Below are 25,924 nucleotides of genomic sequence, written 5' to 3'. Positions count from 1 at the left end.
AAAAGGGGGCTAGAGGCTTCTTCCTCTCAAGGGAGGCTTCGGACTTGGAAATACAGTCCCTCTCTCTTCTCCAAAATTAAGCCCCCCTCTGACTTAGGCATGGGAGGGCCGGCGCCGGAAAAGCCCGGCCACCGGCTTTCTTGCAGGCCCCCCACGGAGGACGCCGCCCGCCGACGGATCGCCGCCCGCCAGTGTTCGCCGGAGCTCCTCCTCCTCCTCGGTTCGCGGCCGCCCCCGGGTCCAATTTCCAGCTCACAGCCCGGCCACCGGCTTCTTGCAGGCCCCCCCACGGAGGACGCCGCCCGCCGACGGATCGCCGCCCGCCAGTGTTCGCCGGAGCTCCTCCTCCTCCTCGGTTCGCGGCCGCCCCCGGGTCCAATTTCCAGCAACAGGTTCCATTGTCCAACATAAGCAAGGGAACCTCTCTACCTCCTCGAGATTTGGCCATAGATTTTCCAAATTCCCAAATAATTAGGCAAATCCTCCTCCACCAAGTTGCCATTAATCCAACGACAAGCAGCGTAGAGAAGGATGTTAAATGTGTGTTTGCACCATTGCTATTTTTTTTTTGAGTCACCTACCCTTATGATATATTTTGCACAACCTGAAAGGGGCTTCGTTATGCCCTCATTAAACATAGTGTTTTGGATGAGACCCTCATTAAACATAGTATTGCATAAAAAGAACAAGCCAGAATACCCTAGTTTGCTTATGGGGAACAAAAATCAACAACTGAGCTAGTTTAAACAAAATTAATTTATCCATCCAATGGCAAAATCGATAGATTTATCCAGTGGCTGGAGAACAGATTGTAACTTTTAACTGCACTTACCCTTTTCAAACGCAACTGGATCTAGAAAGATACGAGGTAAGCTTCCTGGCCGCGAGAAAAGTACAAACACCGCGTCAACCATTGCCTAGTGGCAGAACATTCTGCGGGCTAGCCGGCTCCCGATGATCCACACTTGACGCGTTAGGAGGAAACGGACAAAAAATACCACATACGAAGAATTATAATTTTTTTTTTTCCTTTCAAACTAATTTTTCTGATCGATTGTACAAGGTACACGTAGTACGAACAACGATGATAGATCGGATGGCTCTCTCTTAATCACCATCTCCATTAGATCCCTTAAACACATGTATCATAGTCGCAGACGTCTCCGCGTGGGAAGGTTTCCTTCTTCAACAATACTAAAAAGCCTCCTTTGAAGGCCGTTTGCTAAGTATAACGGGCTTGTATCCGTAAAAATTATCTTTCCGAGACTACTAAATCCTTTGGGTTTGCTATCTATAGATGAGCGGAATTCAATAATCCCATGCTATCTATATAAGAAGTAGAAGAAGAAAAGTACGGAAACGTGAGAGTAAGAGAGAAAGTGGTGTGGCTCCTCACCGCGCGTCCCCCGCACCACGGATTTCGGAGTGCAAACACCATCGCGGCAAAACAAGAACGAGGGAGAGACAAGAGGCGGTTCTTTAACGCCCACCATCACCGTCGTTTCCCGGGCTTTTCTCCCCCCCTTTCTTCTCAATCTCCAATCCCTTCTCCCTTTCTCTATCTCTTGGTGTTAGAAACAAATTAATCCTCGGAAATTCCGGCCATGGTCACGATCGCCGGGGCCATCCCGACGAACGCAGCCACCACCAGTCCCATCATCTCCGGCCCGAGGCGGCGTCTGACGGACTCCGGCGAACCGGAGAGGTCGTTCCAGTCCGAGGACGACGACGAGGAGGACACCGACGCCCGCGCCCACTCGCCGGCTCCCGGGCGGATCTCGGCGTTGAGATCGCTCTTCTTGCGGAGGACGGCCGGCAAGGCCGCCGGCAGCGGCGGCGGCGGAGGTGGCGGGGGGAGATTGGGGAGATGGAGCGCGTGGAATATTGGGGCGCTAGTGTTCGCCGTCCTCCTGTCGCTGGTGGCGCTTTCGGCGTTCTTGATTTCACACCGGATTGGTAGTTTCTCGGAACGGCAGAGTGCGGTCCACCAGATGGGCGGTCGTGAGGAGGCGTTGAGCGCTATGTGGGAGATCGAGGGGATGGCCCGGAGCCGCCATCCACCTCCGGTACGTCACGTCGATTTAAAACTTATTTCATTTTAATTTATTGGAGTCCTTCATTTGGAATTATAAATAATCGTGCTATTATTATTATTATAATTACACTTTTGATTTTGCCCTTTTATTATTGGAGTTCTTGGTTTTGCCCTTTTTATTGTCTTTTATAATCATGCTATTATTATGATAACTTTTGATTTTGTCCTTTTATTGTTTATATGGATTCCATTTTTTTTTTCTGATCGATCTCCTGGCTTTTTTGACATGAAAATTTGTTTTTCTCTAGGAGCTCTAGAATATTTTTTTATAAAATTTTAATTGATATATTTCTCTCTAAAAAAGATATCTGGTATGCAGCATAATTTGTGCTGATTTCTTAATTATTACTTATGATTCATCTAAACTTTTTTGATGAGATATTAACTTTAAATATAACTATATCTTCTTAACCCTAAATGTGCCATCTGTGATATATGTGGTGGTATAAAATTGGACAATATCTTAACCCATGCATTGCCATGTGTGATGCATGTGATGGTATAGCGATGCACAATATTCTGATGCAAGCTTTAGTTGAGGAGTTCTGTTTTAATATTAGAATATATAAATGAATACTTAAATAGATATATTAAATAACTATGTGATTTATAGTAATTATTTGAAAAATTTGAAAGAATTATCTATTATGCGTGAAATAAACATTATAACTTATATGAATTGGAAATTAAAAATTACTTTGCAATAATAGCAACTTTTTCTCAAAAATTTGCAGTACACTTCCTAAAAATCTAGAATTTATATAATTATCAGATTATTTGCATATTAATTTTGAAATTTGAGAAGAAGATATTGCTAAGAATTTAGAAAATTTTTGTTATTCACATTCATTTTTCAAAGTTTAGGATATTTAATGATGATTATATTCCTAAAGTTCCAATTTAGACGGAGAAATATCAAGAATGTCATCATTGGTTGATCAAAGTTACACAAAGCTAGTTAACTTATAATTATTATATAGATATAGATAAATATTTTCAGTAATTACTAATGCATTATAAACATTTCTTCTATCTCCATTTGAGAGTTTGAATTTCTCCTTTTCCTACATATAAATTTTATTATATATATTTTTATCTCTATTTAGGAGTCTTTTTTTTCTTTTTTCTATATACAAATTTCCCTATTTAATTGAGAGTTAGAAGTGCATATTTTTCAAGACAAATAAATCCAAATCAGTGCTTTATATTGATGATGTTAATTTGTTAAAGTTTGGTTTAATCAAACCAGTTCTTCAAATATGGGTCTATACAGTCTAAAGTCTCGATAATGAGCTCTAGATCTTCCAGTTAAATAACAAATTGATTGTAACGCACAGGTGCACAATTACATAGTGGGGTGTGCAATTTTTCATAAATTCCTCATTTTTTACTTAGTGTTAAAACTTTCCTTTTCTTTTTTCTTTTAAGTTTCTTTCTGAAGATTAATGAATCAAATGATGTTTCTATTCTGTTTTCTACTTCTACTTCTTCTTCCTTTGAATCGAACTTTTTTTGTGAAGAAGTATCTTGAATTTTGATCAACTTCTAAGATGACCATCCAAGTAGTTTGAAACTTGTGTAGCATTAAACCTAATCGTGTAAGCATTATTGATTTTGCATTCTTGATTGGTTGGTAAATGTTGCCTTTCAAGTACATATTTTAACTAAACTACATAAGTATGATACTGCAATGGTTAACACTAACCATTTGATTTCCATTGTCTTATAGGTTGTGATATATGCCTAAAATTCTCTTATTTCATGTTCACAGATCCCTGAGATTTGGATGAAACCACATAGTGATGGCTACCGACAATGCATTGAACGTCCAAGAAAACATCAAAGTCAGCTCTTAACTATTCATTATTTTGATGATTTTTTTTGTGCTTTTATTTACAGCATTCTTAGTTTAACCATTTCAACAACATTCTTGTTATAGGGACTAGTGATGTCACGGCTGGATATCTGATGTTTCATGCTAATGGTGGCTTGAATCAGATGAGAATGGGAGTACGTATCAATCTCCCTAACTCAATTACAACTAAATAATGTTGCATAGCTCAACTTCTATTTCTTTGAAAACAGATTAGTGATATGGTTGCCATAGCAAAGCTAATGAATGCAACACTTGTAATTCCTACACTGGATCATCATTCCTTTTGGACAGATCGAAGGTATTTAATATCTCTATTGTTCGAGTAACTATAAACAAAACTATATGCTCGAGGGATCTTTTTAAAGTTTGATTTTTGCAGTGAATTTAAAGATATATTTGATATGAAGCACTTCATTGATGTCCTTAAAGATGATATAATGATCGTGAAATCTCTTCCACGAAAATATGCAGCAATGAGGCCCTATCGAAGAGCGCCTATCTCCTGGTCTAAGGTAATGTATTGAGAGATAGTTGTTTTACTTTTTTTTTTTGATAATTTCTTGTCGAACCAATATTATAATCAATATTTTTTATAGGCTTTCTATTATAAAGCTTTTGCGCCAATCTTGAAGAAGTATAAGGTGGTCATGTTTACTCATTCAGACTCTCGGCTTGCCAACAATGGCCTTCCACCTTCACTTCAAAAGATTCGATGTCGTGCGAATTACAAGGCACTTCGATACACACCACAAATTGAAGAATTGGGGAAGAAACTTGTTGAGAGGTTGAAAAATGAAAGCAACCATTATATTGCACTCCATTTAAGGTATACCATTATAAATTTTAATAAGCATATACAAAACTATCTAATTTTTCAGTAATAAGTTCATCAATATTTCAGATATGAGAAGGACATGCTCTCATTTACTGGTTGCAACCACAATCTGACATTACAAGAGGCTAAAGAGCTACAAGATTTGCGTTATAGTGTGAAGCATTGGAAGGAGAAAGAAATTAATAGCGAAGAGAGAAGAATGCAAGGGGGTTGCCCAATGACTCCCCGAGAAGTTGCTATATTTTTAAAGGCTATGGGCTATCCTTCCACAACAAATATTTATATTGTTGCAGGAAAAATTTACGGTACCAATAGCATGAATGCACTAAGGGCAGAATATCCAAATATTCATGCACATGATAGTTTAGCAACAACCGAGGAATTGAAGCCTTTTATGATGCACCAAAACCAGCTTGCTGCTCTAGACTATCTTGTAGCTCTGAAAAGTGATGTTTTTGTGTATACCTATGATGGTAATATGGCTAAAGCTGTGGAAGGTCATAGAAGATTTGAAGGATTTCTCAAGACAATCAATCCTAATAGGTATGATGAAGTGGTATAGTTGGTCCAATCAATTTTTTGAATGTTCAAGTAGTATATTAGGTTCGATCTATTTTTGATTCTATGTGCATTCTAAAGTTGAAATTTTTGACATGTCCCCAGACAAAGGTTCATGAAATTAATAGATCAGCTGGATGAAGGAGCAATAACGTGGGACAAATTCACACATAAGGTGAAGAGGGATCATGCTAATCGACTTGGAGGTCCATATGAAAGAAGAGGAGGAGAAACTCCACGACTAGAGGAGTACTTTTATGCCAATCCTCTACCTGGCTGTTTGTGCAAAAAAACATACAGATAAAGTTATCAACGAAATATATTTTTGGTTTCATTTTGCAAAGTTCAACATTTGCAACATCAAAACATCATGGACAGTTGTAGAGGTTTCTTTCATATGATCAGTTTGTTTCCGGCTGAAGTTCAAAAAAGGTTAAATTACGAATACAATTCTTGTTGTACATTTAGGTGGATAAAGTGTATAGATTTATTTTTTTTTAATTTTTTCCCCATATAGGGTTTGTTAGAATTGCTTGTTTCAACAAGGGCATTACTTTGTACAACAACATTTCCTTTTGCAATTCATTTGATTCTTTCTTTGAAATTCCTTTTGTTCTGTATGACGATCCTCTAATTTGAATAATTTATGATCCTTTTTTTTTAGATGTCTGAATGGTGGTGACTACAATCAATTTGTTTGTTATGCAATTTGATCTTGTGCCTGTGATTGGAAAAATTTAAATTTGAAGTTGAGATGAGCATTTAAAGCAACATCAATCAATACAGCTTCGGAGTTTCTTACTTTTGCATTATCTCAATTCATTGATGGCAACATTCATTCTGGTAAACTCAAGAGGACTATTATGTTCATGAGATATGGCCAGTTCTCTGAATTCTTGTCTCTGTTTTTTATTATTATTATTTATTTGCAAAGAACAAGCAATTTCTCTGGATTGCACATCTGCCAAATTCGGAGTCCTCACTCCACGATTTGAGATTAGCAAAACAATGTGCAACAATGTGGTGGTACAAGTAGTTTATGTAAGATGATCAATTCATAACATCTAGCTCTATCAGTCTAAATCCAAAATTGATTGGCAAGGAAACTACATCCTACCGCCTTTAGATCTTTCTGCCAGAGCTGCGATGCGATAAATCCGTTTGTATCTATGAGTTCTCACGCAGCTGGCAGAAATCTCACCACATGGAAGGAACATAAACTTGCTCTTTCAGATTTTGCGTCGCACTCTCCGTCGGGAAGCCTCTGACAGCACCAATTGTCCATTGCGAAATGATCCCAGCAGCAACAGCGAAGCGGAGCTGCCTTTCCAGGAGATCCTGATCCTCACACATCTCCGGATGTATCGCCAGCTTCCTCATGATCGCAGCGACGACGGCATCGCCGGAACCCGTTCGATCGCATGTATATGGGGTTATAAGCACATCCTCAGTCCCCACCACCGCCCCATCGAACTTGGGGGTGTAGTAATGGATCCGAAGCGTCCCATCCGTCACGAACAAGATCTTTATTCCATCATGCCAGAGAGGAGCAATCTCTTCCCGGGTATAATGATGACAGTCTCGCCTGTTCTTTGTCTGCTCGTAGGATTCGCAATAGTATTGAGGCCTGTAGTTGCGCTTCTTCTCATAGTACTCTTCATCCAACAGGAATTCCAGCTCCTGTCTCGACACTTCGATGAGGTCGGCTTTGCTCCATGCCTTATTGATCACTTCCCGGGTCTCCTCTCTAGAGCTCCATAGCGGCAGCGGCAGGTTCAGATCAAAGAACACGTTGCTGCTGTACTTCTTCGACAATGCGATGGCCCTGAAGAGGGCAGAATGCATGGTAGGTGTCAGCAATACCCCGGAGCTGAAATGAAATATCCTAGCCTGCAGATTTTTTCACATGAATGAATTCCAGTTCATGCAAGTTTCTTCTTCCACTCACTTGAGTTTTAATTCCAGAAGAGAAAGATTAAGGGAATGATGGTGTTCTACCATGTTTTTTTAAAATCAAAAGTCTAATTTTTTCCTACTTCCTCCAACTTGCAGAAGAAACCACCGTCAATATACCTGTATAAAAAGTTTGCCGAAAATTGGAAGAAAAACCGAGCGTTTTTTTTACCTCTTTCAAAACGGCAACATCGATTTCGGATTTCAGGAGAGAATCCTCGGCGCAAGTCTTGACAGTCTCGGCCACCAACTTCTTCCGACCGCCATGGTCCCGAAATCCGATCTTCATGTAGGAAGCCGCGGTCTTGACTGCTGGATCGATCTTGACAGCCCGGGTCTGGACCTTCTCCAAGTTCATGCGGTACACGAGATCATTCCCCAAGTCGTCATCCCCGACTTTCCCCATGAAGGCAGCGCGGCCGCCGAGCCGGACATGGGAGATAGCGACGTTGGACGGAGGGCCGCCGGGGGCTCGGACGAACTCGGGCGGGTTCCACTGGAGAGCCTTCCAAGAGGAGTACTGGTCCGGGTGCATCTGCTGCTCGGAGACCCGGACCGTTGGCACGAACTCCCTCTGTGCGGCGCCGAAGCAGCAGATTAAAGGGGGTGATCCGTAGGGGAAGTCCATCCCATCGTCGAAGTCCTCCTCCTCCTCGTCTTCGTCTATTGCTAATGGTGGTGGTTTTTCTTCCTCGTTTTGGGATTCTTCTACCGCTTCTGGCTTCTTCCTGGATCTTCTTGTTCCTTTGGGAGGAGAGGGAGAGGGAGAAGGAGAAGGAGCGGAAGCCGTGGACTTCTTTCTACCTCTGCGAGACGGTTTGGGAGCTTCTGGAGCTCCGTTTCCGGTATCAACGGAAGCTCTTGAGGCCTGCCTTCCAAGGGATTTGTGGAGACTGGACGGGAGATGGGGCTCTGCCCTGATAAATTTATGGAACCTCGAGTGGCCGGCTAAATCCCATCTTTTGAGATTGGAGGTTTCGCGAAAAGCTGGGAATGGAACGGAGAAGTAGAGGTTATGAAGCTGGAAGGAGGCCATGGGAGGATCTAGGGATCGGGTAGATCTGCTCTGCTGCTCCAAGGCAGCAACCCGGGGCTCTCTCTCTCTCTCTGCTTCCTTTATCCGCTACTTCAACAGCAAGCAACAATAGCGACCGTTTTCGTTACCGTCGGCCCGTAGGCCTGCAGACAGATCAGGGGTTTAGGGCCAGGTCCAGATCAAATCGGACCCAAGACCCTCGACGACCCGGCCCTTATTAGTAGGCTGTCTTCCTCCGTCTCATTTCCTCCCCCTTGTGAATTCTAACGGATAATCGGTTAGGTCATTCACTTTCCAACGCCTACATCGAAGGAGAAGGGGTCGTTTCTCACCAAAAAAGGAGAAGGGGTCGAAGATGCTTGATCCGAAACCGCAGCCGCGAGGAATGAGCGACAACTTTGATTACAAGAGGATGCAGGTCAGCTCTAGAAAAGAGATTGATCGAATTTTGCAGAAAGAAAGCTTGAAATTGCTCAAATCGTTGCCTCCTAGATAAAGAGCGTTTATTTATGCGGGGGCTGAACTAAGGTAGGCTAGAGCAGTTATTAGTTATAGATGGGTGCCACATTTTGCTTTAAGATATTAGAGTCGTGGCATTTTAGGCCAAACACGTTTTAGAGAAAAATCGGTAAAACTCTTGGCTAATTACTCTGAAAGGCCGATTTATTTTTATTTTTTTTAATATATACCTACTTAAATTATTTTAGTAAAATAAATATAAGAGAGAGAGAGAGAGAGAGAGTATTCATGGAGGTGAGGAGGCGGGGGGATTCCTTCGAGGTGTGGACGGCCGATCCGTTCTGGAGAAATCCCGAGCCTTTCTGGTTTCCCTACCGCTGAAGTATGTACCATCCCTTCGACGGGATGCAATAGGACTAGGGGTGCAAATGGGTCGGGTCGGGTCGGGTCCTAGGTGACCCCGATCCGACCCGGTTTTTTGTTCGGGTCCCAATTTTGGACCTGGACCCGACCCGGTTGAAGATCGGGTTGGGTCGGGTCGGGTCCGAGTCGGGTTCGGGTCGGGTCCGGGTCTGATTCGGGTCGGGTCCGGGTCCGATCGAGTCCAATTTTTTTGTATTTTTGGAAAAAAATTTGGGTAAATCTAATTTGGTCATTTCATAATTATGAGGTGCTGGGTGACCCATGACTTGAAAGACTTTGCAATTGAGCTCCAATCAGAACAAATGACCCATGACACACTATTTTTTATCTATATGATTGATTGGACGGAACTCGGTGTCTCCCAGCTCCCCTCTCACGAGGACAAAAAAAATCCCAGACCTTCTTCCAAAATCCAATTCCATTACAGAAAACTGGCACATGACCCATATTCAGTTGCAGTGTTCCCTCACTTTCTCCCTTCAAAAGTTAAAAGAAACAAAAACCAAAACACAGAAGGAAAAAAAAAAGGCAGCTACCGAGACACCAGAGGTCTCAACAGTGTAATAGATCGAGAGAGAATCCTGACGGGCCGACGTTCCTTTGGATTCTGTGAACCTATGCTTGTTGCTAACTTGCTATCCTCCCACACTGACCAACAGTACCACAACCCACGCCAAAAAAAAAAAGAAAAAGAAAAAGAAAAGACTTTCTTTTGCTTTTCCTCTCTCTCTCTTCGGGTCCATTCGGGTCGGGTCGGGTCCGTTTGGTAAACCCAGACCCGACCCAGAAAATGATTCGGGTCTAATTTTAGGACCCGACCCGGACCCGCGGGTTCTAAAATTCGGGTTGGGTCGGGTCACGGGTCGACCCGACCCATTTGCAGCCTTAAATAGGGCCAGTACGAAAGATGTAGAATCGTGCGGTAACTTCAGCTTACTCTAACCGCGTAGGCGCGGACTGCAGCACTTCGATCCGGGTCCGCTTTTTGCAGCCCGACCGGTCTACGTCAACGTGGTCGAGCCGAAAACTCGGAGAAACTCGTCTTTCCTCTGCATCCAAGATAACGCCCCGCCTGGAAGAAAAGCGTCGCAGCACGATTGCCCGAAGAGAGATCCAGGTCTGCTTCTTGCTTTCTTCGTTCGTTGAATGGGAAGTTGTATTCGTTTTAAAATCATCACGTTATTTTTGTTTATCTATAATTTTTTGCCTCTCGTATAAATGGTCGCGAGATCCAAGCAAGGGCAAGATCGAAATGATTTGCAGGTCGATTTCCTTTTTTGTTCCAAGAACAATTGTTTGATTGATATGACAGGATTGTCTAAATTGACTGTCTTGGTAATTCTACTGTTGTACCGTTTGGGTTTTGGATCCCTTTGTGGTGCTATTATTTGCTTGATTTTGTTTTCCATTTGCTCTCATTCCTTTGACGATCTCAATTGGTCTGGTAAATCTGCTTCAAAATTTATGCAGAGTCTGCCGTGGTTATACTTGCGCCTGATCTGCTCGAAGATTTGATTCAATTATGTTGTTTTTACAAGACAAATGGCATAAATTTGTTACCCTATCAAACCCTAACTCCACATTCCTACTAGATTGTATGAGGGAGTTCTGTTGCTTGGCGATGAACTTGAATAATTAGCCTTAAAAACTGCTTTCGAACAAGTTTGTCTTTTATTTTATTTGCATCTTATACGTTAGAATTTTATTTCTTTTAAATAGCACTAATCTTGCACTTTAGTTGAGCCTTGATTCTTTAAGATCTTTGTCGTGGACGGTTGCACTTGTAAGTCCATATTATAATGGAACGAAATAGAGATTTGAGTTCTGGACTGCTGTATCTTGCCTTGCCATTGTTAGAAAGCTTCAAACCATGATCTAACCCCGTTCCCTTGAATAAAGGAAGTAGAATTTACAAGGTTAGATTGCTATATGACTTTAGCAGACTGTACCAATCTTACATCAAAGGGAATGCTGATGACCGGAGAACATTCTGTCCTTTTTAGAAGGACCAAGAAACTTTCTTCTTTTTTTCCCAAAAAAAAATGACATGTATAGGTTTTCAGGGTTTTTGCCTCTGTTTGAGTGACAAAGGCATAAGCAGCGTGATATATCACAGTGAGTGTATAAGTATAAAAGTATGATTTGTTCCATAAGTTAGGTTCTAGTTCTAAACTATAAGAGGATAGTTGAGGACTTGGGGGCTCAGGATCTGGGAGCAATCATGGAAATTGGACAGTCAAGGTGGAGCATAAATAAATAGAAAGAGTCAGTAGAAAGGAAAGCTTGAAGAGAACAATGCCAAACGTTAAATATCATTGTTTTGCTGAGTGCTTGATTGTTAGTTTGATTTTCATGAGTAATATCAAGCTTGTTATGTGAATATGGATGCATGTAATGCACTAATGCCCCCTGTTTTGTCAACTGTAGAAAAAAAGCATACACAATTTAATTGGATAAAGGTTCTGTTAGTGGGAGGAAATTAGTAGTATACATTAGGTTTCTATCTTTGTGGGGCAAATCTTTTGTAGATGAAAAATGAGCTTGTTCTGATAATATGCAGTTCAGGGACCTACCTTGGGGCTCAACTCTGTACTAGTCTTTGGAATATTGGTACTTAGAAGAGCATGTTAAGGGATTAAAGTTTTTTGTCAAATTTTGCTTAAGTTGTGGTGAGATAGTTTAAAACAGATTAAATACATGTTTGGAGACATACTTAGATTGCTATGGGAAAAGGTTTCTGTTACGGAGGGACTTAGCCACCATGCCCCACGTGACCGGCACGCGCGCCCAGGAAGACTACGGCAGCCCCTTGATCCAGCAATCCGACCCCGAGTCGGACATCTTCGGCTCCGCAGCCCGACCCCGAGTCGGCTGCCCCTTGATCCAGCAATCCGACCCCGAGTCGGACATCTCTCGACAACGACAGGCTATTTCCCAGAGGCACGCCGCGGCCCTCTGCTCCACTACTCCCTGCAACGGTCGTATCCGGCGCTGCTCCACGATCCCCTGTAACAGCCGTACAAAGCGGAGCTCCACTACGCCCTGTCATGGCCGTACCCAGCGCTGCCCCACGACGCCCTGTAACGGCCATGTCAGTGGTAGCTCCATCGTGCTACACGATGACCAACCCCCCAAAAGGGCCCCCCAGCCTGGTATATATGCGGCTGGGGGGAGAAGGGGGAGGGTAAGCAAGAACTTCCAGAGCATTCTCCTACTTGCTACTATTATCTTTCCTTCTTCTCCAATCTCCTCTGACTTGATCGTCGGAGGGCCCCCACTACCCCAGTGGTGGTGCGAGGCTTGCTTGCAGGTTTCCCGGTGGAAAGTGGAGCGCAATCAACACCAACCAAGGCAACCCAAACGGAACCCCGTTCACACCGCTGTGCCAATCGTTCTCGGTTTGGACCACCAGCAACAGTTGGCGCTAGAGGAAGGGACGAATCTCAGAGCGATCGTAATGGCACGGCGAGGTGGTCGTGGAGCTTCCAATGCCTCCGGTCGCGGGGCCTCTCGCGCCTCCGGCCGGGAGGCCGCTGCGTCTCCAACACATTCTCAGCAACACTCCACCGTTCCACCCCCCATTCAGATGGTCGAAGCCGCTCAGTTCGACCAGTTAGCCCAGCAGGTTCGCACCCTCGCGGAGGCAGTGCAGAACCTGCAGGGCGTGATGTCTCGGGCGCCGCAGCGGGCCCAGGAGCCGCTGCTCCCTGAGCGCTCACCTGTCCTCCTCAACCCGCGCTCCTTCCTCTCCCATGGGGAGGAGCGCCGGCGCGAGGAAGATTCTCGAGCACGGTCCATTCTGCCGGGACCTTCCCATCGGAGCTGCGCGGGGTACGAGAGGCGGGCCCGGGCGCGTTCCCAGACCCCCCAGTCCTCAAGGAACCCGCGCTCCAGTCGGTTCCCCTCTCGGTGCTCCTTGTCTCCCACCCATCGGTCGCGCTCCCTGGACCGGCGGGTGGACGATCTCCACCGACAACTCCAGGTCCTGAAGGGCCACTCCAAAGATTCCTTCGCCGACTTGGAGATCTCCTCCCAGCCGGCGCTTGCCTCGAGGATCCTGCGGACCCCGAATCCGCCGGGGTTTAAAATGCCGGCGATCGAACCCTATGACGGGGCGGCGGACCCGCGGGATCACGTCGAGAGTTTCAGGACCCTTATGCTCCTCCACGGAGCATCAGATCCTCTCCTCTGCAAGGCCTTCCCGGCGACCCTCCGTGGCCCGGCAAGGGCGTGGTTCGCCGGCTTGGAGGCTAACTCAATCTAGTCCTTCGACCAGTTTACTCGCCTCTTCATCACCCATTTCGCCGTCAGTAGCCGGCGGCGACTGGTCTCCGACTCCCTCTTTGATGTCCGGCAAAACGAGGGAGAAAGCTTGCGGGATTATCTTACCCGCTTCAACAAGGCTACGCTGGAAGTCCGGAACCTGAGCCAGGAAGTGGCTCTTTCAGCCCTGAAGCGTGGCTTCCGAAAGGGCAGACTCACCTTCTCCCTGGACAAACGCCTGCCGCGGAGCTTCCCGGAGCTGTTGTCCCGGGCGAACCAGTATGCGGACGCCAAGGAGGCGGCCGCCCACCGGAGCAAGGAGGCCGCCGAGATCCCTCCAAAGCTCGGGAAGAAAAGGCGAAAAGAGGCACGCCAGAGGAGGAGCCCGACGCCTCAACGTCGGCGCAGGAGCCTGTCGCCGGCGAGGAACCACGGCGCCCTACGCCCTCGTTCTCCGCCCCGACGTTTCAACCGGTACACTCCTCTCCTGACTCCCCGGGCCCAGATCCTCATGGAAATCAAGGGGCGGGAGGACCTCCCGGTCCCGAGACAGATGAAGAAGATTCCTGGGAGGAGGCCCTCTCGGGCGTACTGTGAGTACCACCGGGACCACGGCCACGACACCGAAGACTGCTTCCAGCTTCGGGACGAGATCGAGGCTCTCATCCGCCGAGGGCGTCTCGGTCGATATGTGAACGACCGACGTCCCCCCGCAGACCCGCGTCCGGCCGATCCGGCCCCTCAGGAGCCTTGGGAGCAGAATCGATCCGTCGCGGGCGTGATCCACACTATCACTGGGGGCTGCCCCCGGCCCGAGAGGAACGCAGGGGGCTCGACTGAAGCGTCAGGGACAGCCGTCGCGAAGAGGCAGAGGGTCGGTAATGTAATCACTTTTTGTGATGAAGATGTAAAGGGGGTTCAGACCCCCCACGATGACGCCATGGTGATCTCCCTCACTATGGCAAACTATGATGTAAGGCGTGTTCTTGTGGATAGTGGAAGCTCAGCTGATATTTTGTTTTACGAGGCCTTCCAAAAGATGAGCTTGTCCAGACAATTGTTGCACAAAACATCCACCCCCCTCATAGGATTCACTGGTGACGCTATCTCGGCCGAAGGTGTCGTTGAGCTGCCTGTGACTGCGGGCGTTGCACCCGCAGAAGCCACGGTGCGGCTCGGGTTCTTGGTCGTCCGTGTTCCCTCGGCCTACAACGCTATCCTCGGACGACCCGGACTGAACGCCCTTCGCGCGGTGGTCTCTACGTACCACTTGCTCATGCGGTTCCCCACGGCGGCCGGGATTGGAGAGGTCCGAGGTGACCAACCGACCGCAAGGCAATGTTTCCTAGCAACTCTCAAAGGGAAGAAGCCCGTAGAAGCCTTAAGCGTCGAGTCCCTCGACGCCAGAGACGAGGTGGCCTTGCGGCACGGGGAGCCGGCCGAGGGTGTGATCGAAGTTCCCCTCGAGGAAGGTCGCCCGGACAGGACGATCCGGGTCGGCGTCAATCTCGACCTGGGAGCTCGGGCCCGGTTGGTGGAATTCCTCCGAGCCAATGTCGATGTGTTTGCCTGGTCGGCGGCCGATGTACCTGGGATCGACCCGGAGGTCATTTCTCACGCCCTCAACGTCGACCCGACCCACCGACCGGTAAAACAGAAGAAGAGACACTGTGCCCCGGATCGGATCCGAGTGGTCGACCAGGAGGTAGACAAACTCTTGGAGGCAGGATTCATAAGGGAGGTCAGCCACCCCGAATGGCTGGCAAATGTCGTACTTGTCCGGAAGGCGAGCGGAAAGTGGAGGATGTGCGTCGACTACACCGACCTGAACAAGGCATGCCCCAAGGATAGCTTTCCGCTTCCGCGGATAGACCAACTGGTCGACGCGACTTCCGGATATCAGCTGCTGTCTTTCATGGACGCCTTCTCCGGCTACAACCAGATAATGATGGCTCCACAGGACGAGGAGAAAACTGCCTTTATAACAGACCGGGGGCTGTACTGTTACAAGGTAATGCCCTTCGGTCTGAAGAATGCTGGCGCCACTTACCAGCGCCTCGTCAACAAAATCTTCAAAGAGAAAATCGGCCGGAACATGGAGGTGTACGTGGACGATATGCTGGTGAAGAGCTGCCATGCAGACCAGCACATCGCGGATCTGGAGGAGACTTTCGCCACCTTGCGGAAGTTTCACATGAAGCTGAACCCAGCGAAGTGCGCCTTTGGCGCTTCGGCCGGGAGGTTCCTCGGTTTCATTGTCAACCAGCGGGGGATCGAAGCCAACCCGGACAAAATCAAGGCCATCCAAGATATGTCCCCTCCGACCAAAGTGAAGGAGGTTCAGGAGCTCGCTGGGAGGGTCGCCGCGCTCGGACGATTTGTGGCAAAATCGGCCGAACGCTGCCAACCTTTCTTCAAGGTGTTGAAACGCCCGAAAGACTTCCTCTGGACGGCCGAATGTCAAGCAGCATTCGACCAGCTCAAGGAATACTTGGCGTCTCCTCCCCTGCTGTCCAAGCCGCAAGAAGGGGAGATGCTCTACCTCTATCTGGCGGTCTCCCCAACTGCAGTCAGTGCGGTACTGGTTCGGGAAGAGGCAAAGCTCCAGAAGCCTGTGTACTACATCAGCCGGGTCCTACGGGATGCCGAGACGCGGTATACGAAGGCTGAAAAGATCGCCTTCGCGCTGCTGACCGCGACCAGGAGGCTTCGCCCCTATTTCCAGGCCCATTCTGTCACCCTCTTGACCGATCAACCGCTGCGGCAGATCCTCAGCAATCCAGAGAATGCGGGACGGCTGGTGAAGTGGGCAATAGAACTTGGTGAGTTCGACATCCGCTACCAGCCCCGACCCGCCATCAAGGCCTAGGCGCTTGCGGATTTCCTCGCTGAGTGCACGGTGCAGGAGGCGGAACCTAGGTCGCCGGAAACACCCAGCCTCGACCTCCCGATTTGGACGCTTCACATCGATGGGTCGTCGAACCCCGAAGGTGGAGGGGCCGGGCTGGTCCTTACCAGTCCAGATGGAGTGATAGCCGAGTATGCCTTAAGGTTCGAATTTTCAGTGACCAACAACGAGGCGGAGTACGAGGCCCTAGTCACGGGACTCAAACTCACCAAGGAGCTCGGCATCCGGCGCCTGAAGGTCTTCACCGACTCCCAGCTGGTGGTCGGGCAGGTCCGTGGGGAGTTCGAAGTCCGGAACCCGACCATGCAGAATTACGTCCGGAAGGTGCAAGCACTCATTTCCGACCTCGGCAGTGTCGACATCCAGCAGGTCCCAAGAAGTGAAAATGCCAGGGCCGACAGGTTGTCCCGCTTAGTGAGCGCAGACGCGCACAACTTGTCGAGGGCGATCTACCTGGAGACCCTGGATGCCCCGAGCATCGGCGAGGCTGGAGCGGTGATGGCGATTGATCCGGAGCCGTCTTGGATGGACCCGCTTGTCGCCTACCACGCCGAAGGGATCCTCCCTGAAGACGAAGATCAAGCTCGGCGACTTGTTATGAAGTCCGCCCACTACGTACTCTATGAAGGGAGGCTGTATCGGACCTCGTTCACCGCCCCCCTCTTAAAGTGCCTCCGCCCCTCGGAAGCGACCTACGTCCTCGGCGAAGTCCACGAAGGCGTTTGCGGATCACACTTGGGGGCTAGGTCCTTGGCGCACAAGATCATGAGGCAAGGCTATTATTGGCCTACCTTGTTGGAGGACTCAAAGGATCATGTACGGAAATGCGACGCCTGCCAGCGCCACGCCAACGTCCAGAGAGTCCCTTCTGTCCCCTTGGCGCCAATCACTGCACCCTGGCCCTTCGCCCAGTGGGGAATGGATATCCTCGGACCATTCTCCGTCGCTTCAGCTCAGCGGAAATTTTTGATTGTTGCAATCGACTACTTCACCAAGTGGGTGGAGGCAGAGCCGCTGGCCACTATCACGGAGGCGCAAGTCCGGAAGTTCGTGAAGAAGAACATCATTGTCCGATTTGGGGTACCTCGGGTCCTCATCTCGGATAATGGTCGACAGTTCGACAACAAGCATTTCCGTGACTTCTGCGAGGAGTTTGGGATCGAGCATCGGTTCACATCTGTGTCGCATCTCCAAACCAACGGCGAGGCCGAGGTCACAAATCGGACAATCCTCCAAGGAATCAAAGCGCGAATCGGTCGGACGGGGCAAGCTTGGGTCGAAGAACTCGAGAACGTCCTTTGGGCGTATCGGACTACGCATCGGACCCCTACCGGGGAGACGCCTTTCAGCCTAACCTATGGCACGGAAGCCGTTGTCCCCGTGGAGCTCGGACTCCCCTCACCTCGGGTGGCCGCGCACCGACCCGAGGCCAATTCGGAGCAACTCCGAGGGAACCTGGATCTCTTGGAAGAAGCAAGGGAAATGGCGCAGGTTCGGATGGCGATGTATCAGCGGAGGGTGGCCCGATATTACAACTCCAAGGTCCGACCGAAGCTTTTCAGAATCGGAGATCTGGTGCTAAGGCGAGCTAAAGCATCTCAACCTGCGGAAGGTGGGAAGCTAGCGCCAAATTGGGAAGGCCCGTATAGGGTTCGCTGGGTAAACCGACCTGGCTCCTACCAGTTGGAGGCCCTAGATGGTCGAGAAATTCCAAGGAGCTGGAATTCCGCTAACCTGCGGATGTATTACCAGTAGAACGACAATGCCAGAAAGACAGTTCAAAAATGTATAACACTTTTCATTTCAATAATTTCTGGTTACAATGGCGTGCTCGTGTGAACACAAGGAATTCCCAGAAGGGAATTAGGGTGTAAAGAAAGTAAAAAAGAGGTGGAGACTCCGAGGAGCGGAAGATCTGGGATCCCGAAACCTCCATCCGAAGCGGCTGCAATCCCGCCGGAAGTGGGTGCTTCCAACCGGAGGCGCCATCGGCGTCTCACGAAGAAGACGAAGAGCCGGCGCGGATGAAGAAGAACTGGACGAAGGAGAAGTCCACACTGCTCCTACCCAGAGGCGCCATCCACGCCTCACGAAAAAGACGAGGAGCCGCCGCAGACGAAGCTCCCGCTGCCTCCAGGGGAACGCCACCTCCAAGGGATATTCCGGTCCTCCCCAGTGTTAGGGGAGAGAAGGAATACATGGGAGAAGAGCATATGGAGGCGCGATCCCGGATGAAACGCCTAGAGCGGAGTTCCGCCGGGGAGAACCTCCTTGTTGATCCCAGATGAAACGGCTAGTTGGCGGAAGTCGCGAAGGGCGCGTCTCCCGTTCCTTCGGTAGGGGTCTCTCAACCATGCGCCGGAGAGGAGGCCCACGATCCATGGCAACCTGAACAGCTCCGGCTTGGCAGGCTTCATCGCACCTGCACCTATATTTATAGCCAAACTGCGGCCCCCCGGTCGTTCCGCTGCGGGTGGCTCCAATAAATGCGGGCGCATTGAATCCGGAGCCGATCCGGCTCTCGAGGCGTATCTTCCCGCGATTTCCTAAGCGTTATTCTCCTTAATCGTATTCTTTGTGCAGGACACTCCGGGTGGCCTGTACCCCTAGGTCCACATATCTCCGCTCGCGCCCAGGCCGCATCCGCCTCGAAGAACGCGCGTATCGCGGCCGCTTAACTGACACTCCTCGCAAGCAGCAACTGGCGATCCGATTTCCCAGGTAACCCCTCAATTAGCATTTAATGCCCATCTGGTGTTCCCCAGGCGACGCTTGGAGAGGAGGAGAAACACGATCGCAGCTGGCCACGGAGAAATTCCGTCGGGCGGCAAGCGACAGGCGCACGACCAGCGAACGGAATTTCCCGAGGCTCGGCCCTCGGATGCCAGGCTAACCCGATGATCATCCCGGGAGCAGACTAGCCTGAAGCCCCGACCGGTCGCCTCGGCTAGCGCCAGCCTTGGCCGACCAACGAGCGGAATTTTCCGAGGCTCGGTCCTCGGATGCCAGGCTAACCCGACGATCATCCCGGGAGCAGACTAGCCTGAAGCCCCGATCGGTCGCCTCGGCTTGCGCCAGCCTTGGCCGACCAACGAGCGGAATTTTCCGAGGCTCGGCCCTCGGATGCCAGGCTAACCCGATGGTCATCCCGGGAACAGACTAGCCTGAAGCCCCGACCGGTCGCCTCGGCTTGCGCCAGCCTTGGCCGACCAACGAGCGGAATTTCTCGAGGCTCGGCCCTCGGATGCCAGGCTAACCCGATGGTCATCCCGGGAGCAGACTAGCCTGAAGCCCCGACCGGTCGCCTCGGCTTGCGCCAGCCTTGGCCGACCAACGAGCGGAATCTCCCGAGGCACGGCCCTCGGATGCCAGGCTAACCCGATGATCATCCCGGGAGCAGACTAGCCTGAAGCCCCGACCGGTCGCCTCGGCTTGCGCCAGCCTTGGCCGACCAACGAGCGGAATCTCCCGAGGCACGGCCCTCGGATGCCAGGCTAACCCGATGATCATCCCGGGAGCAGACTAGCCTGAAGCCCCGACCGGTCGCCTCGGCTTGCGCCAGCCTTGGCCGACCAATGAGCGGAATCTCCCGAGGCACGGCCCTCGGATGCCAGGCTAACCCGATGATCATCCCGGGAGCAGACTAGCCTGAAGCCCCGACCGGTCGCCTCGGCTTGCGCCAGCCTTGGCCGACCAACGAGCGGAAGTTCCTGAGGCCTAACCCTCGGATGCCTGGCTTAGCGCCGGAAGAAGTTCCTGAGGCCTAACCCTCGGATGCCTGGCTTAGCGCCGGAAGAAGTTCCTGAGGCCTAACCCTCGGATGCCTGGCTTAGCGCCGGAAGAAGTTTCTGAGGCCTAACCCTCGGATGCCTGGCTTAGCGCCGGAAGAAGTTCCTGAGGCCTAACCCTCGGATGCCTGGCTTAGCGCCGGAAGAAGTTCCTGAGGCCAAACCCTTGGATGCCTGGCTTAGCGCCGGAAGAAGTTCCTGAGGCCTAACCCTCGAATGCCTGGCTTAGCGCCGGAAGAAGTTCCTGAGTCGGGAGTCAGCGAGACGCTACCAAGAGTTAAAAAGAAGAAGGACGAAAGTGAAATGAAGAAACTCTATTTGCATTAACTTTCATTGTTTCAGGGCCGAGACCCATACAACTTGGCAAAACGCCAACACACAAAGAAAAGAACGAAAATACAGAAGGTCAGCTTGGAGGAACCCCCGGGTCGGGAACGCCGGCCACGTCCGCAGGGGGTAGGGAGACGGTTGGAGAAGCAGCAGGCAATGGCGCCGGAGGGGAGTCGAGAAGGGAGATCCCACTCAGGTCAATTTCGGGGTACTTAGCCGACACCCTTGCCAGGCCTTCCTCGAAGCCTAAGACAAAGGAGTCGGACCCCGCGTCCGACATGTCACGGACGAACTCGTCAGACTGACGATAGGCCTGTACCGCCTCCGACATATCACGGGTGAACTCGGCGGACTGACGATAAGCCTGTACCGCCTGACGCCCGACCTCCGCACTCTTCTCGGCCAGCGCCGCCTCTGCCCGCTCCATAATCTGAGCCTTCGCCTCCAAGACCTTCGCCACAATCCGGTCGTCCGCCTCGGAGGAGATCCTCAGCAGATCAGCCTGAGCCTCCTTGTGCTTCGCCTCGGCAGCAATGCGAGCAGCCTCAGCCTCCTCCAGGCGCGACTGAAGCTCCTGGTCGCTCGCGCGGGACTTCTCCAAGGCCGACTCCAATTCGCCCAGCTTGGCTTCAAGAGACCGGGTTCGGTTGCGGGCGTTGTCGGCTGACCGCTGGGCCTTCTCCCACCTCTCCCGGTAGTCGGCAGCCTTCCGGGATTGCTTCTCGGCCCGCTCCTCCGCCTTCTTGATCTCGCCCTCGAGACCCGAGGCAACCTTGAGTTGCTCCTGAGCCTCCAACAGTTGCTTCTCGAGGGTGACGAAGCCGAGTGCCCGCTCTTCGGCCACCTGGAGCCTCATCTCGAGGTCCCTGGTCGTCCTCCCCGCCGCAGCCTGACCTCCCTCCTCTACTGCCTTCAGTTGGCTCTCGGCCCTCGCCAGAAGCCTCGCCTGTTCCTCGTAGCACTCCTCCAGGCGGATCATGTACTGGGCGAGCTAAGAGATAGGAAAAACGAGGGCGTCAGGCGGGGATCAACAGAGCCTATAAATGATGAAAGCGACCAAAAGAACACTCACCGACATGAGACAGACGCAGCTGGCAGCCCCAACGTCAGGGACCCTCATCTCCCGGACCTGCCTGCGGTCCTTCTCCAGCAGTACCGTCTCGATGAGGCTTCGGGCGCCGGCGAAAGTGAAGGCCGACCCCGACTTCTCCCCGGAGTCGGACGGTGGTTCCGCAGCCTTACCCTTACCCATCGCTTGGGGAAGAGTCATGCTGACCATGCTCGGGGCGGGGACCGCCCCTGGAATTGACAGGGTCCCGCTCGGCCGGGGCCTCGGCGCGTCCCTCCTCGTATCATCCGGAGCCGACCGAGTCAAAGGCTGGGCTGGGGACCGATCACGTCCGACCCGTCCATCTCGGCCGCGCCCGGGTGATGCCTCCGGAGAAACGGTAGTCTCGGCATCGAAGGGCTGATACAGCGTCAACTCCCGGTCCGCGCCCGCGGCGTCCCCCTGATCGGTGGGTCCGGACCCGTCTGTCGGCGTCGGAGTCGCCTGCCGGCGGGACTTCTTCGCCGGTGGGGCCCCGCTCGGAGGAGCTCGTTTCTTCCTCCGGACTGCTTCCAGTAGGGACGTCCTGCCAACAGCCGTTGCCTTGTCCGACCGCATGACGTCGTCGATCTCTGCAAAAAGGACGAGGTGGTCGGAGGTTGAGAAACTGAAGGAAAGAGCGAGACGAAAGAGGAGGAGAGAGCTAAAAAAGAAATGGTGGCGGGCTCACGGTCAGTGGGGACCGAGCTCAGACCAACATTCACCAAGGTATCCTCGGAAATAAGGCAAGCCACCGAGGGGAGCCGGCCCTCGGCAACCAACCCCTTCAAGACGGCGACGCCATCGGATTCCTCCCTCGACAACCTCGATAGGCCAATCGGGGACTTCATCGGCGTCTCCCAGGTTGCCCTGATTCCCCAAGAGGGATCTACGTCAATGAAAAAGAAACGCTCCTTCCAGCCGTGAATGGAGGAAGGAGCCTCCTTGACGAGGCCGCACCCTCGCCGCGCCGCAAAGCACCACCACCCTTTGTCTTGGGGGTGGCCGCTCAGGCCGTAGCATTCCCAAAAGACATTCAGGGTGGCGGGAACCTCGTGCATGCGGCAGAGAACCTGGAAGGCCGTCAGGGCGCGCCATGAGTTCGGCACCAGTTGCGTCGGCGCCACTCTTAAACCCCGAAGCACCTGCACAACTAAGTCCGAGGGGGGAAAGCGAAACCCAGCCTGAAGAATGCCCTCATTGATGGCGACCTTCCCTGGAGGAGGATGGGACATCCTCTCCTCAGGCCCCGGGAGCGTAACATTGCAGGCCTCGGGAAGGTGGTATCGAGCCACGAACCTATCTAGGTCTTCAGCGACCAGCTCCGTCTTAATGCGGTCTGCTCTCACTTCGCCCATCCCTAATGGCCAGTGAATCTACGGTCAGGACGGGGTCAAGAAGGGGGAAAGGACCGGAACGACTGGAGTACCCTAATACAAAAGGAGAAAGTATGGAGAGCCTTAAATTGAAGAATGGGGCAACTCACCGGAAGAGAAGGAAGAACGGCTCCGAGAGCGTCAAAGGAGGAGCAAGCGAACAGTCCGACGGCAATGACGGCAGCGCAAAGGAGAAACTCGAAGATGTCTGTAAAGAGAAAGGCGGACGGAGGAGAGCCCCCGGTTAAATAGGCGGAAAGGTGGGTGACGCCTCGGTGACGCCAGAGGACGCCTGGCTGCCGAAGGGTCGCTCTTTCTTGCTGTCCCGGAAAGGGCCTATATAGGCCGCCGGGTTCACTAGTTGCCAACAACTTCTAGTTTCATTCTTTTCTTGTAGTCTCGTTACGCAACGCGCCCCAAAGGCGAATCGACGCCATTAAGGAGGGATGTCCGCCGAAATCCTCAGACTGCCAGGTCAGCAACAACCGCCGTACGCCATAAAGAAGGCGGGGAGCTCGAAGCGCGCGCGCCTCTCCGAGGGATGGTGGCAATCACGAAGCATCACTCCCTTCACCCGTTCCCCTTCTGGTTCCAGGCTCGGAAGTGGGGGGCTACTGTTACGGAGGGACTTAGCCACCATGCCCCACGTGACCGGCACGCGCGCCCAGGAAGACTACGGCAGCCCCTTGATCCAGCAATCCGACCCCGAGTCGGACATCTTCGGCTCCGCGGCCCGACCCCGAGTCGGCTGCCCCTTGATCCAGCAATCCGACCCCGAGTCGGACATCTTCGTCTCCGCAGCCCGACCCCGAGTCGGCTGCCCCTTGATCCAGCAATCCGACCCCGAGTCGGACGTCTTCGTCTCCGCAGCCCGACCCTGAGTCGGACATCTCTCGACAACGACAGGCTATTTTCCAGAGGCACGCCGCGGCCCTCTGCTCCACTACTCCCTGCAACGGTCGTATCCGGCGCTGCTCCACGATCCCCTGTAACAGCCGTACAAAGCGGAGCTCCACTACGCCCTGTCATGGCCGTACCCAGCGCTGCCCCACGACGCCCTGTAACGGCCATGTCAGTGGCAGCTCCATCGTGCTACACGATGACCAACCCCCCAAAAGGGCCCCCCAGCCTGGTATATATGCGGCTGGGGGGAGAAGGGGGAGGGTAAGCAAGAACTTCCAGAGCATTCTCCTACTTGCTACTATTATCTTTCCTTCTTCTCCAATCTCCTCTGACTTGATCGTCGGAGGGCCCCCACTACCCCAGTGGTGGTGCGAGGCTTGCTTGCAGGTTTCCCGGTGGAAAGTGGAGCGCAATCAACACCAACCAAGGCAACCCAAACGGAACCCCGTTCACACCGCTGTGCCAATCGTTCTCGGTTTGGACCACCAGCAACAGTTTCCTTTTTGTAGTTTGTTTAGATTATCCTATAACAATTGTGCAATTATGAGTAACCATTAGTTGCATAATGAATAGTTTGAGGCAAATAGATTTATCTTTGGATTAAATACTGTAGGCTGTCACTCTCTCTGTAATGGGCCAAGATTTTATAGGTATAGTTACCATCAGGGAATTCTAAGGCAGTCTGAAGTTTGTCTTTCAGCAGCCCTTGAAGATGCTTGTATGGTCTTCAGTTCTTCAACTTTAACAAAACGGAAGTGTAACTAAATGTTGAAGAAGAGTTTAAAGAACATATCCTGATATGTAAAAACATCCATTTTCTTGAAAATAATGCCTTTGTTACATGAGGTTTCAATATGGTCCGTTTCAGTAGGGACATGATTAGCAGTCCTATTCAGGAGAGCTATTTAGCCATCAGCTTGATGCTTTTTCCTTTTTTTTTTCTTGTTCGATACTTGATGCTTTCCTTTGAATTTTATCATTTTGCCATCTTGAACTGAGAATCAAGTTGTTATTTGACAAGTTGTTGAGATATATCTGGCAAACATATTTGGTGTAAAGCAGGACCACATTGTACAAAAATGGGCTTGTGGACATTGCTTGAGGGTTTTTTGCTTCTTGCAAATGCATTGGCAATATTGAACGAGGACAGATTTCTTGCTCCTAGAGGATGGAGTTTCTCTGAAGTTTCGGGAACTGGTCGGGCAAAGTCATTGAAGGGTCAGCTCATAGGGCTTATCTATGCAACACAGTACTTGAGAGTTCCACTTATAATTCTAAATGTTATCACAATTCTTGTGAAGTTGGTTTCAGGCTGAGTCTGGCATGTAATTGCTGAATTGTTGCGAAATTTTGTTTGTCTGAACTTCCGTTAACTGTTGTTCAATTAAACATTCCTGCACTGTGTAGGGAAGTAGCTTGTCTCCATGTGTTGTCAATGTTGATCTTGATAATTCTGGTTGATCGGGGATGGGAAATAGATGAGCAGCAGTTAAAAATTAAGTTGTGGATTGCCATCTAATATTTTTCCAGAATCTTGCATGTCATCAACCAGTGCAAGCATGAAATCATGCCTGTACTTGTGCTTCCAGAAATTGTTTAACGGAAAAATCTAGCTGAATATATTTTATTGTCTTCTTTCAAAGAGGTTATTTTTTTTCTGGAGGGCGAGCTAATTATAGTGGAGAAATGATCTCACATGACTGAATTTTGGAGCCTGTTTGGATGTGGATGTAAATTAACCATTGATAAGTTCCACAAACAGGTGGTGGGAAAGAGGGGAATAGAATTTGGCTAGATCAAGAATGCTCGCAGATCATAATGTCCTAGAAAATGGAGATATGAAGTGCCTTCTGATGTGGAGACACTAAATTTCTTCTTGATTGTCCCTTAGCGGCTGAATGATTAGAGGTCTTCCTAAATAGCTAAATTCTTTCGCCTCTTTCTCTTACACCACTTATCTTCACGCTGTCAGTTGTCATGGATGATGACACCGATTATTCGAGCCCTTAGCTTAACACAGCAGTATGATTCATG

At 50.4% G+C, this 25,924-nt stretch overlaps 3 protein-coding genes across 4 annotated transcripts; 2 read left to right on the top strand and 1 right to left on the bottom strand.

Annotated features, from left to right (window-relative positions):
* Nucleotides 1-418: 418 nt before the first annotated feature.
* On the top strand, nt 419-6,027 carry LOC103713714 (O-fucosyltransferase 19-like). Its single transcript, XM_008800729.4, has 8 exons — nt 419-2,066; nt 3,867-3,939; nt 4,035-4,105; nt 4,181-4,269; nt 4,351-4,483; nt 4,568-4,797; nt 4,873-5,349; nt 5,470-6,027. Exons 1-8 carry the CDS (start codon nt 1,605-1,607, stop codon nt 5,666-5,668), a joined length of 1,734 nt encoding a protein of 577 aa, XP_008798951.2. The 5' UTR covers nt 419-1,604; the 3' UTR covers nt 5,669-6,027.
* A 297-nt stretch (nt 6,028-6,324) lies between these two features.
* LOC103713712 (fructokinase-like 1, chloroplastic) lies at nt 6,325-8,449 on the bottom strand. Its single transcript, XM_026807190.2, has 2 exons — nt 7,490-8,449; nt 6,325-7,254 (listed from the first exon to the last, which is right to left on the bottom strand). The coding sequence occupies exons 1-2, from the start codon at nt 8,351-8,353 to the stop codon at nt 6,562-6,564; spliced, it is 1,557 nt and encodes a 518-aa protein (XP_026662991.2). The 5' UTR covers nt 8,354-8,449; the 3' UTR covers nt 6,325-6,561.
* A 1,772-nt stretch (nt 8,450-10,221) lies between these two features.
* On the top strand, nt 10,222-25,390 carry LOC103713711 (immediate early response 3-interacting protein 1-like). Of its 2 annotated transcripts, none has more exons than XM_008800725.4 (2): nt 10,222-10,352; nt 24,953-25,390. In XM_008800725.4, the coding sequence occupies exon 2, from the start codon at nt 24,970-24,972 to the stop codon at nt 25,204-25,206; it is 237 nt and encodes a 78-aa protein (XP_008798947.1). In that variant the 5' UTR covers nt 10,222-10,352; nt 24,953-24,969; the 3' UTR covers nt 25,207-25,390. The 2 variants fall into 2 exon arrangements, with proteins under 2 accessions (XP_008798947.1, XP_008798948.1); XM_008800726.4 differs by having other exon boundaries at nt 10,238-10,352; nt 24,950-25,390.
* Nucleotides 25,391-25,924: the final 534 nt, after the last annotated feature.

The sequence above is a fragment of the Phoenix dactylifera genome, chromosome 12 (assembly GCF_009389715.1).
Source record: "Phoenix dactylifera cultivar Barhee BC4 chromosome 12, palm_55x_up_171113_PBpolish2nd_filt_p, whole genome shotgun sequence".
Lineage (NCBI taxonomy): Eukaryota > Viridiplantae > Streptophyta > Magnoliopsida > Arecales > Arecaceae > Phoenix > Phoenix dactylifera.
Note: the sequence above shows the minus strand (reverse complement) of the source record. Positions and strands in the feature narration are given on the sequence as shown.

Bases quoted from the DNA above. Each gene is read 5' to 3' on its own strand.
- LOC103713714 (XM_008800729.4), top strand. From the start codon at position 1,605: ATGGTCACGATCGCCGGGGCCATCCCGACGAACGCAGCCACCACCAGT. The intron at 2,067-3,866 runs GTACGTCACGTC...TCATGTTCACAG, and splicing joins GGAGCCGCCATCCACCTCCG to ATCCCTGAGATTTGGATGAA. The intron at 4,484-4,567 runs GTAATGTATTGA...TATTTTTTATAG, and splicing joins CGCCTATCTCCTGGTCTAAG to GCTTTCTATTATAAAGCTTT.
- LOC103713712 (XM_026807190.2), bottom strand. From the start codon at position 8,353: ATGGCCTCCTTCCAGCTTCATAACCTCTACTTCTCCGTTCCATTCCCA. The intron at 7,255-7,489 runs GTAAAAAAAACG...AAAAATCTGCAG, and splicing joins ATGTTGCCGTTTTGAAAGAG to GCTAGGATATTTCATTTCAG.
- LOC103713711 (XM_008800725.4), top strand. From the start codon at position 24,970: ATGGGCTTGTGGACATTGCTTGAGGGTTTTTTGCTTCTTGCAAATGCA.